This window comes from Indicator indicator, chromosome 6 (assembly GCF_027791375.1).
Source record: "Indicator indicator isolate 239-I01 chromosome 6, UM_Iind_1.1, whole genome shotgun sequence".
In the NCBI taxonomy this organism is placed as follows: domain Eukaryota; kingdom Metazoa; phylum Chordata; class Aves; order Piciformes; family Indicatoridae; genus Indicator; species Indicator indicator.
The window spans coordinates 17,552,821-17,574,627 of record NC_072015.1 but is presented as its reverse complement, the minus strand read 5'-3'; the positions used below and the strand labels follow the sequence as shown (position 1 = coordinate 17,574,627).

The 21,807-nt window shown below is 37.0% G+C and overlaps 1 protein-coding gene across 4 annotated transcripts in view; it reads right to left on the bottom strand.

Annotated features, from left to right (window-relative positions):
• Positions 1-20,952, bottom strand: part of CDH18 (cadherin 18) — a 110,867-nt gene extending 89,915 nt beyond the window's left edge. For 3 of the 4 annotated variants that reach the window (XM_054381776.1, XM_054381772.1, XM_054381773.1), the window contains exons 1-3: positions 20,725-20,952; positions 7,376-7,670; positions 193-312 (exon numbers count right to left, since the gene is read on the bottom strand). In XM_054381776.1, the coding sequence (XP_054237751.1) occupies positions 193-312; positions 7,376-7,670; positions 20,725-20,952 (643 nt within the window). The remainder of the gene's footprint in view (positions 1-192; positions 313-7,375; positions 7,671-20,724) is intronic. The other variant, XM_054381777.1, reaches the window with a different exon arrangement.
• Between the last annotated feature and the right edge of the window lie 855 nt (positions 20,953-21,807).

Sequence of the window (21,807 nt, the reverse complement as noted above, 5' to 3'; positions counted from 1 at the left end):
AACGCAATAGACTTATTTTAGTACTCAGCAAAACACATCCATTTTTAAATTTCATAGTGTTAAAACAAGAAGTAGAACATAACAGAAATTAAAAAAAAATCCCACCCACTCGTACACTGGATTTTATCTACCAGACTTAGATAACTGCAAAATCTTTGCCAACTCACACTGAGAGAACTGTAAAATACCCACCTGTTTTAGGGTCCACAGAGAAATATGGCTGTCCCTGAAGAATACTGTACACTACTCTGGCACTGTTTCCATATGTAGGGTCATCAGCATCTGTGGCTGTCACCTGCAGAACAGATGTACCTGTACATACAGGAATATAGAAGTGAATTGACAGTAATACAATTTTCTGACAAATAGAAATATTTCAGATGGATTTTTCAAACCTCTACAATCCTCACATTCTATAGCTGGGAGATTAAGGCTTTTTTTTTTTTTTTTACGTGAGTTTTTAACCTAGCATATTTTTAAGGAAAACTCTTTATGCTCCCTTTGAAATGTTTTTTTCTCCTTCTCTCTGTATATGTATAGCTAACTTAATTATCTATATGTAAACATAAATAGTGATTACATAGTATGCATATTTATGCATGATCAAACATATAGACCTTGAACTTGGATACTGCTTAGATTTCTGAACAACTCCTATTTATGGACTTTACAATTATATTCATACAGAATACAAATTAATGTTGAAGTGCATATTTAAAATAATTTACACCCCCAAATAAATAAAATATACAAAGGGGATTAAAAAAATCTATCTATTGGAAGACATCAAAGACCTTAAAATTAAATAACCTTGTTGGAATTGCAATGATGGATCCCAATTAGAAAGATAAGGAATTCAAAAGACAAATATTTGTATACTCTTAGTAAATAACATTTGAAAAATAAAATAAAAGTTCCTAGCATGTCACTAAGTGGGCTAAATTATGAGTAACACTGTAAAAAAATAAAATGCATAAATACTGCACAGATAGAAAAAAAGTGATTTTACATATTTTTGCGTTTTTCAAGACATTTAATGATGAACCTTTTTTTCTATTACTGCCCAGCACTTCACATAAGAAATCAGTAAAAGAAAGATTAGCAAATTAATAAGGGTTCAGTCTTCATCCCACTTGCTTATCCTTCTAGAAATACTGCTTTCTATAGACTTCATTGTCTTGATATTAAAATACAGGAATAACAATAACAGTCCAGGCTACCGTCATTTAATTCTGCATCTAAAAGCAATACCTCAGTTAAATTAACCACTGAGGCTTCACCTCTACCCTAGGATGTTCAATTTCACAACTCAGTTGTGAGGAATATGCTTTTGAAAAATAATCCCTTGATCTCCCCCACTTGCCATGCTTTGTCTCATGGAACAGTTTAAGAGCATGCTAACTGAATTCTTTCAGATGAAACTAAACCAGGAAACGTGCTTTAGCAGCACATTTGATTTATTCTAACTGCTAACAGACATTTAGTCTCAGAGACCAGACAAGAGATAGTCTGAAGTAAGACTTCCCAAATATGTATGATGTGGATATAGGAATCTCAGTTCCATTTACTTCATAGATCAGGTTTCATTACACAGAACTGATTGTTAACGTGCACACCCTCACTTCACACTGGGAACAGAAATATCTAAGATCACAGAGTCTCAACTCAAGTGGAGCAAAGCAAGTATGCAAATCTCCACAGATTTGCTTTTTTCACTGGTTGAGAACTTCAACACCAAAAGTTGCTTTTTATATCTCTGCTGAAGATTTAACAAAAGATACAGCAAACACATTTGGATACTTGAATAGAGGCTTAATAACAGAGTTCAGAGGGTTGTGATCAGTGGCACAGAGGCCAGTTGGAGGCCTGTGGCAAATGGTATTCCCCAGGGATCAGTACTGGATCCACTTTTGTTCAATATCTTCATCAATGACCTAGATGAGGTGATAGAATGTACCCCCAGCAAATTTGCTGATGATGCCAAACGAGGAGGGGTGGCTGACAGAGCAGAAGGCTGTGCTGTCATCCAACTTTATGAAGATCTGTGAAATATGCCTAGATGTTCTGAACAAAATTCTGTAAGCTTTGCTTTTTTTTCTGTTATCAAAAGGGATCATTTAATTTGGGAAATCAAAATGTAGTTTTATTTCAAAATCTCTGATTTAGTTTTTCTCTTTAATTTCTCTGTAATTATGACTTCTTAACATTGTAATACCCTGGAAAGATGTTGAGAAAATTCCCGTGTGTCTATTAAGTTCCTAGGTAAAATTTACAGGGAATATTCCTGAACTCCAGAAAATGTAATATACAATATTTTACTCATTCTGAAGCTACATGGAAATGAGCAGATAACACAGTGTTATTACTGATTGAAATATGTTTTTATTTTACATTTAGATAACGATGACTCTTTCATAAACCTTGAAGCAGAACATAGTTATAGCTCACAATGAAACAGTTTGTTACAGTGGCAGAAGAAATAATTTCTTTTGCCAAGAAAGGCTGGATCAGACGATCCTTGAGGTCCCTTCCAACCCAGCATTCTATGACTTCAGTTATAAACCTTGGTTCTTGAGTCAGGAAATAGGTTCAGTGACAGCAAGGCATAGGTGTTTTCTTTCAGCATAGTACATAAAGCATAAATAATATGTTCACTTTGTACTACAGTGTGAACACTGATCTAATGTTTGGCAAGTAATGTAACAAAACTTACCTGCACTTTCTGGTCAGTCACCTAGAAAAACAAAACCCATAAAGGTCCTATGGCCTTTACAAGTAGATCAAGAAAGGTGAGGAAAGCACCAGCTAACTTCTTGAGGAGACAGAAAGGAATCTGATGCTGAAATTAAACAGCATAAGAGAGAGCAGGAGTATTACCTGCCATTCAGATTGATAGCTGCTACAGAGAGACAGTAACATTGAAAGTGGAAGAAAATTATAAAGTAGTCAGGCACCTGTAGGAATTCATAGAATGACAGAAGTTCAGTTGTGTATAGAATCCACAGCTAAATGTCAAAACCCATGCCAATTACAGAACAAAAATGGCATAGGTATCTCCATTATCTGACATAAAGGATGTATTCTGTGGAAGCTATGATAGAATTGGTCTTCCTGAGACTACAGACAATAAAGTGCTTCCATTATGCAACAAACACAAATAAATTGATAAGGGAAAAGAAAATAATGCAATAAGAAAAAGAATAATATATGCATGCCTACAGCAGATTGCTTCTTTGGCAGCATGAAAATTCAGTTTTATTCACACAACAGGAAAGCTTTGTGGAATAGATCTTTTTATTATTTCCTTTGAGTACAACCAGTAAAGTGCTTAATTTATAAAACATAGACATCAGTGTTTTATTTTATTACTAAAATGTCCTTGTTTTACTGTAATTCACTTTGGTTTTACAACCCAAAATGCCATCCCAGAGTAACTATTTGAATTGTTCTTTGGAAAACATTAACTTGTATAATTTAGTTATGTAGTAATATCAAGATTCAAACTACTACAGAATTATGACTAACATCTGTGTAAGAACACAACATTTTCAGAGGATGAAAAAAAAGGAGAACTACTAGAATGAACAATTTAAAAACTAATTATATTAGCTACTTTTTACTTTGAGCATAACATTGATTTCCTTTCCACTGTATTTCCTCCTATGCAAAAAATCAAAGGCTTCCACAGGCGAACAAAATATCCTTTAATTAAAATGGTCTCCATTACAGACAAAGTAAATTGAAGAAAGAAGACAAAGAACCATTTCTGGAGACAGCTGATAAAGGAAATGAATTTCACATCAAGATGGTTTGTGATGTGATGAGACAGCTGAGATACAATCTTAGATGTTACTGAAATGAACTGAAACCCTCACAGTAAAGCTTTGTGCCACAATGAATTATCAAAGACAACTGAGGAGATTTTCTACAGGCCCACAATATTTTACTAGGAGCTCTATCCCTGTAGTACTTTCCCCACATGTGCATTGCTTAAGTAAATCCTAGTGTTTATGATATTGTTTACAGAAATACTGCCCTTCTGTACTTCCATAAATTTCTCTTGGGAATGATATTACAATAGTATGCTTAAATGATTGAAATAGGGAATTCTATGTTAAAACCATATCCTGTTCTATGCACTAGCATCACTGCATAGGTTGAATAAAGACCTACATTTCTATAGCTCTGAAAAGTAAAAGATGAGAAGAAGCTATGGTTTAAGAAAACAATGAACAAATTTCCAAATTGTTTTAAGGGATTACAATATATTTGGTCTATAACCTAGAAGTCTTTGTTAGCTAGATACTGACCAAAGAATGGTTAATAAAGATTGTTCACCTGTTAGAGACCAAGAAGAGGCTACTAGAAATAATAATGTTAATAAATAATAAAATAATGCATCAGGAGGAGGAAATGGAAATTACAAGCAAAGACAAGATAGCAGTTCCCAGTTAGAGGAAAACAGAGTGTGGAAAGAAGAAAATTCTTAGAAGGGAAGTTGAAGCATAATATGGGAACAATGATCTATGAAAGAAGATCAAGAGGAAATAAAAAGAGACTAAATGATTCTTGTTGCAAGAGGAAGCACAGGAAAAAAATGTGTAGAGCTCTCCACTGCTGAGAAGAGACATCTGAAATAGCACACTGTGAGAGGATTTACAAGAGAGGACAGGACTGGAAAGGGACAAAGGTACTACAAGTACTTACAAAGTATTAGAACAAGAAAATTATGATGTAGACAGGTAGATTATTTTTCAGAACATGATAGATTTTTCGTCAGTGCACAGGCAGCAGCAGTGAAAGAATGAAGCAGCAGTAATAAAGCCAGAGAGAAAGAGAATAGGAGACTTTTTATATCCCTTACAAATATGGTATTTGGTAAGCTTGATTTTACACAGCAGAAAAGGATATGTGTTCTGTACTTCATACAAGATTAATGCCACTTAGATCAGTGAGGAAGCCACTAGTATAAAAAGAAGTCTGCTTTGATTTCAGGCTTCAGGAGTAAGATTTAATATATTTCAATCTTTCCAGGACTGGTATGGTTTCTACATGTTTGCAAATATTTCATAGGCCACATTTGTATATGCAAGAAAAGAATTGTAGATGTGTTTGGACTGAACTGTTTTTACTGTGCATATCTGTAATGGAAGTTGTGGTTTTGGCCTGATCAGACTCTCCACATTGAAATACTTCTTTGCATATTGTGAAACTATGTGATTCAAACAGTATGCAAAATTCCAAAACAGATTCAACTTCCCTTATTACACCTCCACATATTTCTGAACTCAGTATAATAATGTGTACTGGTTTTAGGGATATGCCTTTAAAATTTTTCACAGATCTTGAGGAGAAAGTAGTAAGAATGTAAATAAATCACTATTGGCTGTAAAAAAGGAAAATAATGATTATTCTAAGTGATTCCATTGGAGGGATAGCACCCTCAAGATTTAGTTCTCAAAACAAAGTTCAGTCTGTCTGTTCAGCAGTCTAGCTGGGTGCTACCTCTATACTCCCCCCTGGTGAGACCACACCTGGAATACTGTGTCCAGTTTTGGGCTCCCCAGTTCAAGAAAGACAGAGTCCTGCTGGAGAGAATCCAATCGAGAGCCATGAGGATGATTAGGGGACTTGAGCATCTCCCCTATGAAGAGAGACTGAGATCCCTGGGGCTATTTAGTCTTGAGAAGAGAAGACTGAGAGGGGATCTGAACAATGTCTATAAATATCTGAGGGGTGGGTGCCAGGAGGAGGGGGCCAGGCTCTTTTTGGTGGTTCACAGTGATAAGACAAGGAACAATGGGTTCAAACTTGAACATGGAAGATTTCACTCAACATGAGGAGAAACTTCTTTACAGTGAGGGTGACAGAGCACTGGAACAGGCTGCCCAGGGGGGTTGTGGAGTCTCCTTCTCTGGGGACTTTCAAAACCCACCTGGATGCATTCCTGTGCAGACTACCCTAAGTGATCCTTGTCTGGCAGGGGGGTTGGACCTGATGATCTCTTGAGGTCCCTTCCAACCTCTGATATACTGTGATACTGTTTTCTTCTCACTCTGTTTTCTTCTCACTTTCTAGGCTGGGAGATAACAACCTTGCTGTCCTTGGCAAGTTCTGACAATCTCTACTTCTTTTCTCTTTCCTTTGGATGGGGTGGGAGGGGTGGGGGGGGGAAGGCAGAGAGCCAGCTTTCCTGGCTTTGGCCAGGAAGGTTTTTGTGCTGTTTTTGTTAATTGTAAATATCTGTAAATATTGCAAACACTGTATATTTGTATATATTCATTGCATTCCACTGTAGACTGTAGTGTCGCTTGTAAATATAGCTTCATTTGCTTCCAAACTGAGCCAGTCTGGTGATGTTAATGGTGGGGGCAATTTCAGGTGGTATAAAAAAAATGAACCAAATACAGATTCTCAGAATTTCACCTATCTGCAGTAGTAAGGTTATAACTAGGTACCTTCCCATCCAAAATAATTATATTAACAAAACATTGTATTTTACTTTAAAGTATGGAACACTTCTATTCATATGACTTACTACAATCAAAGAGATCAAATGATTCAATGACAACATTCATTCATTCTTATATGTATGATCCATATGGTCAAGAGAATGTAGTTTAATATTTTTCCCTTTTTAATTTTTAAAATTCTACTCTGCAGAAGGTAAAGCCTATCACCTGCTTATTTGACAAAAAGCAAGGAGAAAAGTTACTTTTCACTTGGGAATGTTAGATACATGTTGCACTTGAAGGTAGTTTCTTAGATGGAGTGTGTAAGGGTTTGGAGGGGCAAGGGAAACCTGTGTATTCATGAGGTAATATCTGTACCATCCATTCAGTAATAAACAACAGCATCTTTCACACAGAGCAGTAGTGACATTTCTAACAAGCAAAACCAAAGATCAGTACTTTTTTGAACTTCAGTTCACTTGATAAGAAACTTAATGAAGGTAAAACCCATATGACACCATGGTCTAAAATAATTTAGAAAACTACAATTCCTTTGTATAATTCTGTGAATCACATATACTCATGTGGACATAACAGGATGTCATAAAGCATATAGTTCAAAGAGGATATATGAATACATCTTGTTCCTAGAGTGCAAAGCACCATTTACCAAGGAGTGTCTGTTAAAGCATTCAATAGTGATCCTCCTCTACAGTCAGCACATCTGTGTGTGCACCGTTTTCTTAATATGAATGGCCCAAGTAACATCCAGGGATGCATTTGGTGTCTTATCAGCTCTTCTCAGCTGTGATATCTTTCACATATGGTCAACAATACAATAACGTGTTACCACTTTGTCAAACAACACATGGCATGGTCACTTTGTTAAAAGATTGGTAAATAGAACTATTTGTTTTCCTTACCCATTTCAGACATCTCTGGCACAGTAACAATGTATGGTCCATCTGTAAATTTTGGTGCATTGTCATTGATATCCTGCACTTTGATAATGAATTCAGACTCAGGTTCAAGTGGCTTGTTTGTCCGTCTATCAATAGCTTGGGCATGGAGCACATAGTGTGTCTTCTGCTCTCGATCTAAGCTTTTGGTTGAATGGATGTCTCCAGTTGTGTCATCAATAATAAATATAGTTCCTGCCCCTTCTCCAGTAAGGATGTATTTGACTGATCCATCACCTTTGTCAGAATTGGAGTGTAGCTGTAGAATATAGACACAAGATCATATAAAATTACACAGTAAATTTCATAAAAGGCTATTTACACATAAGATATAAACTCTATAATATTACTGCTAGCACCATTCTACTTAGCATTTAACTTTCATACCTCTTGCTGTAAATCCTCACGCACTATTTCTGGTAAGTTAATAATTTTGTTCAGGGTCATTTCTGCCCAACAGAGTTCACATATTAAGCTGGAATTTCTTAGGTTCCATGTCCACTCTAAAAAATTTCTCTGTCAGGAATATTCTACTAATTTGAGTGGTTTTTTTATTTTATTTTGGTTTTCTTTTAGTCCTTCTAAAAGCTGTCTTACAGCACTCATTGCTAGAAAATCTGCCTTAGGCACTACACCTGAAGCAGTCACACTGAGGACTGTTTGCTTCAATGACTGTGGTTCAGTCCCACCATCTATGTTCTTTTCTGTGGCTCCAAGGACAGTATCATTTTCTGCCAAGAGAAAATGTGCAATGTGGTAGTGACAGATGTCTGTCCAGGATTACTCTATCCCTCAGACAAACATAGACATTTATTCTGGGGTTTGTATATTTGTTGGTGAGTGGGTTTCATATTTTTTTCTTTTTTCTTTCTTTTTTATTGTACTTGTTGTAAGTAAGTTGTGAAATTTGACTAGGAGTTCCAGTATTTTCTTTGTTCCTAATAAAACACTTTGGCTATAAAATGTAAGTGTCTTATACTGCTCCTTCAGTAGAATAAAGCAGATAATTATTGGGGGGGAAGGAAAAGTCACTAAGGATTATGGTGTATTAAGAGGTAACATGATACAACTACCTATTAAATCAATAATTCTAAGTAGGCTTTCAAGAATTACTTGTTTAGATTAAGAATGAATATGTCTTCTCTGAGAAGGATGGGTGATTTTTTTGATAGCTTGAGAGGCTTTGTGTTTGGTGTTTATTTTCTTTCAAAAAAACCCTTTAAGAACAAAATGTATTTGAGATGAAGAATGAGAACAAAGTGATAATGCAGTAATGAAGAGAATTATGTAGTGTTATTAAATTAGAAGGGAATCATTCTAATTTTGAGAACTCACTCATTCTTATCCCACTGCCCTGACTATCTCTTAATATCAGTAATGTGATGTTATTAAATTTCTCCACAGAACGTGAGCAAAGCTGAAACAGAATGCTAGGTAGTATTTTTAAATAATGGAACACAAGGCGTTTCCAGACTCCTTTCCAATCCCTATTGTCATTCCTTTTAACACTGCACACATATATGTAAAAGCATATTCAGGTACACAATACAGTAAAAAACTATTTTATTCTTAACTGGAATTATGACATTTTACTGGTTACATAGGTATTAAATCAACAGAATAAGAAACTGCTGCATAATTTAGTAAGTGAACTATCTTCAAAGATCTTAAATATCAACATGGCCATAGCACTCCAATACTCTACTGCAAATAAGGATGTTCAGAAATTCCCTCTGATAGTGCAAAATGCATGGGACATTTGGAATTATTAATAACATTAGGTATTTTTTGCTGTGAAGAAACAACCTTTTTTTTTCACTGATGATAAGGAAAAATAAGTCCAGATATGTTTTGAGTCAGAGGGCTTTTATACCTAATAGGTAATAGATGTAGAGATTCTCAGCTAATTGCCCAGCCAACCAATTATGTTATACCTGCTGAACACCAGGCTACCCAACAAACTTCAACTGAAAAATGCAGGCAGGAGTCTCATTAGAAGAAAATTAATAGACATTGAAAGCCTTCAATCTGCAGTTGAGCTTTTACATCGCAGTTGCAAGGCAACAACTTAAAACAAGAGAAAGCTAAGAGAAGTTTCTGCTTCCCTACTCCTGATGTTTCATGTAAGCCTTTTATTTTCCAATGCTGAATTTTATATTCACATGGGAGGAACAGGCTGCCTGGGGGGTTGTGGAGTCTCCCTCTCTGGAGGTATTCAAGACCCACCTGGATGAGTTCCTGTGTGACCTGGTATAGGTGATCCTGCTTTGGCAGGGGGTTTGGACTAGATGATCTCTCCAGGTCCCTTCCAGCCCTTAACATTCTGTGATTTCTTATGTCAATATACAGAAGAATTTATTTTCAAAATAAGGTATCTTCAAATCCAAAATCCATCAGTTCATCATAGCTACCAAATTATGTTTTAATTTCTATGTACAGTAAAAAGAAAAGTCCTTAAAGATGCTGACTTGGTCTAGTGGAAAGTGTCCCTGCCCATGGCAAGGGGGTTGGAAATAGATCATAGAGTCACAGAATCATCAGAGTTGGAAGAGACCTCTAAAAGTCATCTAGTTTAATCCCCCTGCTACACCCACCACCAGCCTTCATCTTCCCAAAGCATCTCCTGCACCACATTACCTCCCCCCCCCCCCCACCCCCCACTTCCCTCCTTCTTCCCAAAGCAGCTCCTGCTCCCTCTGCACCATCCTCCACCCTGCCTGAACAGCTCCTGCTTCTGCTCCACCACCACCATTTTTGCACCCATCTCAGAGCCAGGGGCAAGATCCTCAGCCAGCCAACATACCAAACAGAGGAGCTCAGCCCCAGAAAGGAGGCCCAGCCAGCACCCTAAATCAGAGGGACCCTCAACCCTCTTCTGACCTAACCAGGGGGCCAGTGATGAGAGGAGGAGGATGATCCCTCAGCCCAGATGGGCTCAGCCTGGGGCTTCTGCTCTTTCTAGGGGGGATTAAAAAAGGGAGTGGGCAGGGAGCGCAAAGTGGCCACACCTGGGGTGTGAGGAGACTCCAACAGAGCCCAAGTGCTCTGGGATTTGAGGGGAAAAAGGGGGAAAATGGGGCAGGTGGGGTGGGAAAGGGGAGGTGGTGGTGAAAGGAGGGGATTTTAAAACAACTTTATTTTCCATACATCTCTCATGATGCACAATAACAGCAGTTCATGGTTTGCTTTGCCTCCGTGCAATACGAACAAACCCATCAATACTTACATAAAATGAAGCACAATTCAAGGCTGCACCTTGAATATTTGGTTCCGTTTTGGGCCCCTCAATATCCAAGAAGGATATTGAGTTGCTTGAGTGTGTCCAGAGAAGGGCAGCAAAGCTGGCGGAGGGTCTGGAAAACAGGGCTGGTGAGGAGTAGCTGAGGGAACTGGGCTTGTTCAGCCTGAAGAAAAGGAGGCTGAGGGGAGACCTCATTGCTCCATACAACTCCCTGAGACGAGGTTGGAGTGAGGTGGGGATTGGTCTCTTCTCTCTAGTATCAGGTGATAGAATGAGAGGAAATGGCCTGAAATTGTGCCAATGGAGTTTTAGTTTGGAGAGTAGGAAAAAATTCTTTGCTGCAAGAGTGGTCAGGGATTGGATGAGGCTGCCCAGTTAGGTGGTGGAGTCACCATCCCTGGAGGTGTTCAATGAAGGTGTGGCCACAGCACTCAGGGACATGGTTTAATGGCCATGGAGGTGTTGGGTTGAGGGTTGGACTGGATGATCTTGGAGGTCTCTCCCAACTGAAATGATGCTATGATTTTAACACAGCACTTGTTACTGCATAACAGAAGTGCCTTTCCTTTGCCAGTTGGTTTATATTTTTTTTTCCTGTAAGTATTAAATAACTGTTTGTCCTCTTCATTTCTTCCATCTCAGTACAAATTGGCCCAAGTTGAAACATATCAAGGCTTCTCTCAAATTTTAATTTGCAATATGTGTTGTGCTGAAGAGGGCCCAGGGGAATCCCTACTTAAGACAATGCCTGTGAGATTAATGAGAGATTCATGTCCCTGAGCATGGTGCACTTTTTTCTTTTCCCTGAGTACTATGCAATCATCTACACAACAAGTGGTTTATTCCACAGAAGTATTTCTATTGAGAATAAATGCAATTCACTGCTTAGGTTATATATACATGTTTTGGGAGATTGCATTTCTGAGCTATGTCTATAATGATTTATGAAAAGAGCAAGGGAGCAAAATCTAGATGGACAATAGTGGACTCTTGCTCCACTTAAGGCTGCTGTAACTATTTCTCTTTCAGATTAATTTGACAGAGGAGGGAATGCCACTAAGCAATGCAGACTCAAGCCAACCCATATTGTCTTCATTAGTTCAGACCTAATTTATGTGACCGGGGGAAATAATCTCACCCACGTTCCTAGAAAGGTGAAATGCCACCACCTCTGCCAATGACTACTGCAAGAACGTGTGTACACTAGAGGATGAGATACTCACATGCTGTAGTGATGTGAATAAACATCTTAGATAAACACACATGTGGTGTTATTCTTTCCCCTGCTGTGCCAGAGAGTTGGAACACTGTGGGAGTCTCTTAATTTTAGAAGAGACTAACTGAAATATGATTAGTTACAACGTTGAAATGATTACTTACACTGTTGAAAAGAAATACAAGGGAAATATGCTGAATGTTAGAACACAGCTCTCTGATTGCTGTATCAAGGGTTTTAACTATGACTGTAGAAACATTACTGAAAATCTCTTGAAGTAGGTCTTAGTTACTACAATAGTCCACCTCATCTGTTAATTATATATTGATCTGTGATATTTTTCTAATTGCTACTTAAAGATGCAGGTTTTTCCTTCTTAAATTGTTCCAACTTTATTCCTTAAGCAATCTCACCTTAGGCCCCAAACCTGCTGCAAGCATCAAACAACTGAAAATTACCAAGCTCAACACTGCTGATAAACATATGGTGACCAGAGCAGACACAGAGGCTGGGTGGAGGCTCACCTTTCAGCTCTTCCACTTCTCATCTGCAACACTGCTGACCAGAGGAGTCACAACAAACAAATCAAAACAAAACAAACCAACCAACCAAACCAAAACAAAAACCACACACACAAAAAAAACCCCAAACCAAAACAAAAAAAAACCCACAAACAAACAAACAAAAAACCCTAAGAAATGTCTTGTGCAACTGATAAAGAAACAACTGGTTGACCACCAGGAACGATGACTTGACTGCAGTGCCACCTACACACTCTGCACAACTGTAGATAACAAGGTATAAATATTGCCCCAACTTCATATCTCATTTGGAGATGATGGAGAAATATGCCAAACAGCTAGGACAGATCAAGGGGTTTGCCCCTTCACATCCCTCTCCCCCAGAAGGGATGCCTATTAGTTAAGTGTGTGGTTGCAGTTTGGAGTTAGACAGTGATTCTCTAGTTTAGTGTGTTTATCTTGGCAGTCTTAAAGAATCTGTGTGTTCATGTTGCATGTGAATAAACTGAACTATTTGTGCACCCAATTGCTTCTTGTGAATGCAGCTGGACCTACAGCACACAGGCTGTTTGGGTATCTGGTGTTCGGCCTACAGTACCAAAAAGTGGCATACCTATTAAGAGATGTCCAGCCATACAGAGCCCCTCCAATCTCCGAGGACCAGGTAGAACAGAAGGAGATACATAGAGAAGTGAGAACCAAAAGGAAAAGCACACCACTAGGTACCATTAAATCAATCAAAAAAATTGATGAGAAAGCCAACACCCCCCTCATGCTGGGAATGTGGGATGCTAGCAACTCATGGGGATCACTATGCTCCCCTGCACTTGCCTAAGGAAGAAAATTCACTACCATTACACCACATATGACCAGAAGAGTGAGAAAGAAGCCTGGATAAAAGGGGCAGTTGTAAAGTAGAAGAGTTTTTTATTAGTGCTGTAATTGTGTGACTGGTTCCCCACATTTGTTTTAATTAATTAATTTGGATTCTTGGAGCATTGGGGGGGGGGTGGGATTTAACAGACTAGTAAACACTTTTACAATATTTTCATTGGACTACAAATAAATCTGGATATAAGATACGTTTTCTTCTGTTGAAAAAAAAATAGATTATTTTGATATATATGCTAAATTCAAATCCAAGGCTGATTTGAAAATAATCAAGAACTATTTCACCAACCTAATTAATTTAGAGTAGAATTGATTATGTACATAGAAACAAATTATTTTGAAATAACTGCAGATAATTAACTTAAAACTTATTGTTGACAAATAATAAACAACAAAATAATATTCACAGAATTCTAAAAGCAAATTCTAAGTTCTGGCAGTGACACTACCATTATGTCATTTAAATAAATTATCAGTTTTGTTTGGAGAGCAGCATATTTTTTCAAGGAGAGCATTAGAACCTCCTCTTTCTTTTCCAATTGTCATTGCCAATTGGTTTAAGTAGACAAAAATTGGGCCCTAGCACAATATTACCAGAGCAGAGTCTACCAATGAGAGCCCAGCCTAGAAGAATCTCTTATCAAGGCTTCTCTCAAATGTTAATTTGCAGTATGTGTTGTGCTGAAGAGCCCAGGGGAACCCCTGCTTGAGACAATGCCTATGAGATTCACCTGCCCCTTTTTCCCCCTCAAATCCCAGAGCACCTGGGCTCTGTTGGAGTCTCCTCCCACCCCAGGTATGGCCACTTTACACTCCCCACCCACTCTCCTTTTTAATCCCCCTCAGGAAAGACGGAAGTCCCAAGCTGAGCCCATCTGGGCTGAGGAATCCTCCTCCTCTCATCACTGGTGAGTCTCCATGGTGCACACCGGGTGACTGGAGTGGGAACAAAGGCTGGGGGGCCTAGTGGCCCCCCGGCTACGTAGGAAGAGATTGGATAATTTTTCTAATATTATCTATGGGCTCCTTCCTGGAGCTGAACTTCTCTGTTTGGCATCTTGGCTGGTTGAGGATCTTGCCCCTGGCTCTGGGATGGGTGCAAAAATGGTGGTGGTAGTGGTGCAACAGAAGCTGTTTAGGCAGAGTGGAGGATGGTGCAGAGGGAGCAGGAGCTGCTTGGGGAAGATGAAGGTGAGGAGAGGGGATTTATCCTGAATAGTGCACGTAGCAAAATTCAAGTCTGCTGATACTACTGAAGTTTTCATTATGTCTCTGCAGCATCCTCAGATTTCCCCCAGACTTTGGTTTGAGTTATAAAACATATTTCAATGAAATGCAGTGTTCCTGGTAAAATCACGTCTTTGATGGAATTCTCAGAAGGAGTCATTGGCCCAGGAGATATGACTGTATCATGCACAGCAGTGTCCACAAGTCAAGAAGCTATTCCACACCCTTGTCAAACAGAGGAAGAAAATACAAAATGGCAATTGCCCTCTTCTACTGAATGGATGTTTACAAAATAAAAATAATTGTATTGCAATCATCCAGGAAAAAGTGCAACTGAAACACTATTAACTTCACAGTATAACATTACAGCATGGAAACATCTGTTCTTATAAGATGTACTTCTCTTAAGTCCCTGCTTTTGGAGAGCCTGGGAAATGGAAGAAGTATGTAGGTGCATAAACAATCACATCTGAAATAACATCAGGTGTACTAAAACTGAGGCAAGAAGTCAACATTAGCTTCTATTTTCTCTCTGTGTGAAAGGAGGACTCCATTGAATGACAACAAAAACAGAAATGGAATCCTAAAGCAACACAATAAACACTGATGTATAAAACTGTTCTGTTTTCAAAGAACATCTTATTTTTAAGAAAAATAGAATCCAAGATTGTATGTTCAGTGTAGTGTGTATCTAAATCAATACAGAAAAACAATACTTCCACTGTGTTGAACTTTTCATCTGAACTCACTTTGCAACAGTAAGCTTTCAATTCAGAAATCTTTTACTTGAGTAAATGCTACGATGGGCACATAACCTATTCTTGTTTTCAGTAAAATAGGATTTACACAGCATATCTGTTTTACAGGTTTTAAAGAGCTGGACAGATATCCCAAAGAAGATGTTAACGAAAGTCTTCTAGAAGTATACCTTATGCTATATTTTTATCCTTTTAGATAAAAAGAGAAATTAACTGTGGTGATGTGCATTCTTTTAGTAACTTAATATACAGTAAAGAGGATTACTTAGAGTCCAAATCTCCACAAAAGAGTTCCCATCATTCTTTAAGCAAGCTAAATAAAAGTCTAGCTAGTATTTCCTTTTATAAATACATATCAATGAGCTGATAAAATATACTGAATAGCTAAGTGATGCAACAGCATCTATAAAGACAACAAAGCATGTGGGTATGAAGAGTTACACAGTCAATGAACATGAATATGTACCTCTCCTAAAATAAGTATGAGAAGCTACTTGAGGATTAATCAACATGCCAGTTCACACAAGTTTGTCAGCATATCTTCTTCTTCTTGATGCAATTCCATATTGACTTACAATAAGTTAAACCAGATAAACACTTTATCAATCCAGCACCATCATGCCCACTAAACCAAGGTGCATTTTTGCTACCTATAGAAAAAAAATTATCTAAATACATTACTTGTGAAACTAGCAACCTAAAAGGTAGAAAATGAGATGCATGTTATTCTAGATGCTGATTATGCCATTTGCATGTCTCTTTTTACAAAGGTGAGAAAGTGGATAACAAGCTACATGAAAAATCTTTAGATTAGAACATCTACACTTTCCTTTTCCCTTTATAGAAATAAAAAAAAAAAAAAAAAACAAAACACCAAACCCCCCACTTTTTTATCATAATAGGGTTTTGGAACTGTTTCCTTATGTTTTATTTTATGCAAACTTCTAATATTTAAAAGTACTTTAATTGTAAAACACCCCTTTGTTTCTTCCTTAGCACTTATTCTACAGTATGCTTTTTCCCCCTTACTTTTACTAAATCTGAAATATGAAATTGTCTTTATAGGATGAGGGAAATTAGATTCACTCTCCTGTATTACAGCTAACTTATTGCCATGACATGTCACTGTATTATTTTGAATGACGAGTCTGTTATGATGTATTTCTGTTTTCAATAGTAAAATTACAACTTTGAAAATCCTGTATAACACCTGAGATTTCTTTCCTAATCTAAATTTCTGTATAATAATTTCAGGATACTTTAAAAGTATCTTTCCCATCAACACAAATCTGAAAGTGTTGTGGTTTTTTTGTTTGTTTTTTTAATGACAGGTAAATGTAGGAACTACACAAAGTGTGACTCCTCTTAGCCCCTACATTTGGGAAGAAAAATGCAGTTTAAAACTCAGTGTAGGTTTGAATACTTGAAAAGCCATTCCTAGTTGCACTTCAAAGTGTGTAGGAAGTGAATTAAGAATCGTACATTCAGTATTTCAGGGATCCAAAGGATCCACAGAGAAATCAAGTGTCCATCTTGTCCATTATATTCCTTTGCTATTACCTCTAATAGCAAGTCTCGCTCAGCGTTCAAACCAACATTGACCTTCCCTTTACTACTGCACATTTGCTTCTCCCTCCAAATTAAACAGAATATTGAATGTGTAGTTATGACCTGCTTCCAGTGCAACACTTAAGAAATAACAGAAGCAGACCTTCTAGAGACAAAGAGGTGAGAAGGTTCAAAATGAAGAATGCTATGGACAAAAGCATGTACTCTATTTCTCTTATATTCTACAATACATTTTATTGTGTTTTCCTTATCCTGAATTATCTAACCTGGAAACATGCAGAAAATGTGAGACAGATGCAAACGGAATCAGCCATGGCAACTGAGAAATGTTAAAGCTTGCAGCCCTACAATACAGTTTTTTCTAGATTTCCTCAAGAGAATCTTCATTTGCCTGAGATGGTCCAGTAAGCACACGATTCCTCATCAGGCCAAGGTACATTCAACCAGTCCTGTCCCTTTCAGTGCTCACAGTTTTATTTTCATTAGAATAGTTTTTCATTAGAGAGATGCAAAGGATAAGAAGTCACATGTAGCTGAAAGCTGGTTTCTGTGGATCCAAGCTGCTTTTCTAAGACAAAGGTATTTGTTCCTGCTTAATCAAATTTCCAGTTTCTCCATTTCACATACACACACACCTACCCATACATACTTAAACCCAGAGATGAGCATTCTGTAAGACCTAAGATAGTTAGACACTATTCATCATTGTGAAGGTTTCAAGAAAGCCTCCTCAAATAATTCAGCATTTTTTAAAAAGAAGTCACTGTGGTTTTAAATTTTTTAAGACACCTTTTTAAATAAAAAAACTACTTTTGGAGTTGTTTGTTCAGGAAAACATACCTTGAAACAATGAAGTTACACCCAGTGCAAAAACTGGCAACCAGTTCAATAATCCCAGAACCTCTGCAAAAGGATCCTTCCTCATTTCTACCCCAATCCCTTTTTTCTAGGACCAGTGTTTTGCCATATTCTTGTAAACACTTTGAGTATGACTAACATGTATTGATTTTATACAGATCTGCAGTCTCCAAATGACCTTTTATATAGAGAAAGAATTGAGAAATGGGGGTGTACTTGGTATTAAAATATTATGATGACTTGTTGTCCTAACATTTGCTACATCCAAATTAGGCAAGAAAAATGTGAAAACACAGATCTCAAATAGCAAAACTCTTACCAGTGAAGCAAGGTAGTCTACAGAATTAAGAATTGATAGAGTTGGTAGCATGCTGCCACCAAAGAAAAGCATGGAGTTAAAGGGCACTGCTCGTATTTCCTTTCTTCACAAACTGAAGGGATCTACATGAAAACCTCTTGTTAAATTAGCAGCATGTAGAATGAAACCTTGATAAGGTGTGTAAAACTAAATACAGCATCAGTAAAATCTTAAAATAAAATGAACTCTTGAACAATGACCACTAGTGAAATCTTGCTAATTACTGACATATCAGTGCCAGCTAAGCTTTCCCTTTTTTTCTGAATTGAAAATATATACCTGACCTGGTATGACAGATCTTTGCAGTAAATCAGATCATTAGAATAATTAAAAACAATGGAAAACGGAATAGAGATGCTTCTACAGCCTACAAAGCTTCTCCAACTATAAGTTTACTGATGTGGAGTACTCAAATTAAAAAAAAAAAAAAAAGAAAAGATTACCACCACAGGGAATTCTTTGAGGAAAAGGGACGAAAAACTCATAAGCATAGATGAAGAAATATCCTCAAACAATACATGAAGTCACATTCTGACAAAGGATTGAAAGAAATCATATTCATTTGTCTCTGTAAATGTAGCATTAATAGAGTGGTCAGATGATGAAAGAAAATATAGAATGCTGTCATAGGAACACAAAAATGAAAGGGACCATCCCTTAGCTCTCTGAATTCAGGCATGCAATTGTTTCTATAAATGATTCCATAAAGACAAACATGCTTTACCTGGAAAAACCTTTCATATTTTTAATTTTCACTCTGCCTATTGGTAGACTCTTTCAGAAGCTCACTTATTTTCTTACTTCCATTCTAAATTAATGCATGACCACAAAACCTCATTTTCTCTCATAAAAGCTGAATCAGCTTCAGTAGTTCTTCTTTCCTTTGTGGTTTTTTCTGAAGTGTACTTACAGAGTAATACATGCCCTGTGCTATTATTTGTGGGAACAATTAAGTAAAATGTATTTTATTCTTCACCACCTCTTAAACCACAGTATTTGTTTTTTTATTTTCCTATACAGATTTATACATAAATTCCTTTTTCTTGAAGTAATGAGAGCAGTTAATAGGTTAACACTATTTTTCACAATAGCTTCAGTACTTCACCTCAGTTTTAATTATCTCCACTTTTGCAGCCTAGCATAATATTTACCTTCTTTAAGGTATGAAATAGAAGCAATAATTGGTGACCAGATCTTCCTCTGTCACTTACACCTGACAAACCAGTAGTGTATAACAGAACTTCTTTATACTGTTCTGTAAGAGCCTTACTATGTTGTGGTCCTGAGGTTTACTCTGTTATTCATACTACCTATCTCTTTCCAGACAGTGCTTTGATTCTCCTGCATAGCTCTGCATCAGCAATGTGTTTGTAAAATATTTCATCTATTCCAAAATCATTAATGAAAATATTAATCAGTCTAAAATGGGTCTGGAAACGTATCTCCTCAAGCCCTTACCCACTTTAAAAGCTTCTCGTTCAAAGTAATCCACTATCTCCATTTTCAAAGGTCCTTCCCCAATTTAAATTTCCTGCACAAATCTCTACAGTTTTCAGTATGTTGAAAGACTTGGTATTTCACTAAGGTTGGCATAACTAAAGAATTTATTGTCTTTGTGTTAATGGTTTCTTAAATACAGATGTTTCACTTGCTATTTTTAGTTCAGATGACACTGTTCAAATTTGAAAGCTGATGCTACCAGGCATCTGTGATTGCAGCAGCTACTGGTTTCCTTGGATATTTTTCATGTTCTAAGATATGATTTTCAGGATTACCAACTTAGTTTAGGAAAACTAAAATGGAATAATTGCTTTCCCATGCCCTCATATTAACTACTTTTCCTCTTCTCTCATATTCAATGTTTTTCTCCACTTTCTTTAAGGAAATTAATATTAATCTAGATTACATAATAAAAATCCATCATAACGCTGAAAGACAGTATTAAGAGGGAGAAAAGCTCCATTTGTCATATATCTTGCACCTATATATACAGTTTTGTGTTATTCAAATGCAAACTACACCAGCTACACAGACAACATTATACCTGACAAACCAGACTTCAGCTGGACAGCCTAGAACTGTATCAGCATGAACTTTATGCCTAAAGCTCACTATATATGTCAAAACATAAACGCATGGCTTCTTGTTCTCACAAGTTGCTGAAGAATTTCAATGAATAACACACCTACTGCCTCTTTTTCTGAAGAAAATCACGGAGAATTTCCCTTTGGGGGAATCCTTTTTCGCCCTACTATCACACTGGAGTGTGGACTGTGTAACGTTCCCTGAAGCAGAACTGAATCTTACTCTGAAATAGTCTTGAAAAGTAGTTAGCAGTCACATATTTAAGACACATGCATTTGAGGATCTAGAATCTGATATAAGAGGATCAGCTGCACATGTTTAGCTGAGCTCAGAAAAAATACTGAAGAAATATGATGAATATTTTACTATCTTTACGCTATTTATTTTATCTTTTCCCTTTTTAATAATCACAGAAAGTATACATAGGCAACTGGCAAGTTCACTGTGCATGAATGTAGCAATACAAGAGGTGTCCTCCTTTAAAAAATTACATGTCATCTAAGGAGATACTTGCTTTGCCTCTGTCAGTGACATATTTCAGGGGATGAGTAAAAAAAAAACAAAATCAAACAGAAGACAACCACCTTACCTTTCCTACATACTGAGGATCTGGTCCCATGTGTTCTTCTAAAACAAAGAACTGATTCCACACCCATCCACGCTTGGGACGATGATGCACTTCTGTTTCGCCTTCTACGTGTTTGGTTTGATTTCTGGTCACCTTGATGGAGCCATGGTGAGCAGCTCCATAACACCTCTGCACAAAACACAGACAAACTAGCACTGGGCAGATACAAGATGTACTTGTAATTCTCATTGTAGGATAAGCTTCCTGTTCAAGGATTTCTTTCTCTTGTCCTTTCAGCTGTAATCTTTTAATAAGTTTCTGAGATAGAAGGTGAAGCCTGGTACAGAAATATAGTCCAAAATGTTTTTTTCTGCTTGTTCATGGTTTAGCTGCCCAGTTGGGAAAGCTCAAATTATATTTACATTATGAAAAGCTGACTGGAAAAACTGTTTTTCTTCTGAGGTCTTCACGATAGAGTTCCACAGTCGACCATTTTCTATCTAATAGAGAAAGAAAAGAAAGCCACTTACTCATCACTAAAACCCGCAATTTCAGGTTTCTGAGCTTAGATTATTACACTCACAACTGTACTGACTGGTCTCTCAAAGACTTTCATTGTAACTCTAATTCCTTTTCAATTATTGTTGTAAAAGCATTTTCAATTTATTCTTTTTTATTATTATTAAATGCTTCAAGAATTAGTATGGGTCTTCCAAGCTATGAAAACACACACATTATTAAAAACTGGATGATTCTGGATAAATCCTTTGGTCTTTGCCTGCAAATCACTGACCTGGTCTGTCAGTAAAACAAAATCAGTGCTACAATCTCAGTAGATAAATAGTGATCAGTAATTAATTTCACATAAGTTCTTGATTTTCCATCAAGATCTACACAGAGATCAAATATAGTGAAAAATACCAAGGCTCTTGAAAGAAAGCCTTCAAAATGGGTTTTGAGGATTCTGCATCAGTATTGGAGCATACTGACAGGAACTTTCAGTTAAAATGTGCATATTTACACTTTGTGATTAATATAAAATCCAACCAATATCATACTGGAACCTCACAAAATTATTTCATACTGACAGAAAGTACAGGTACT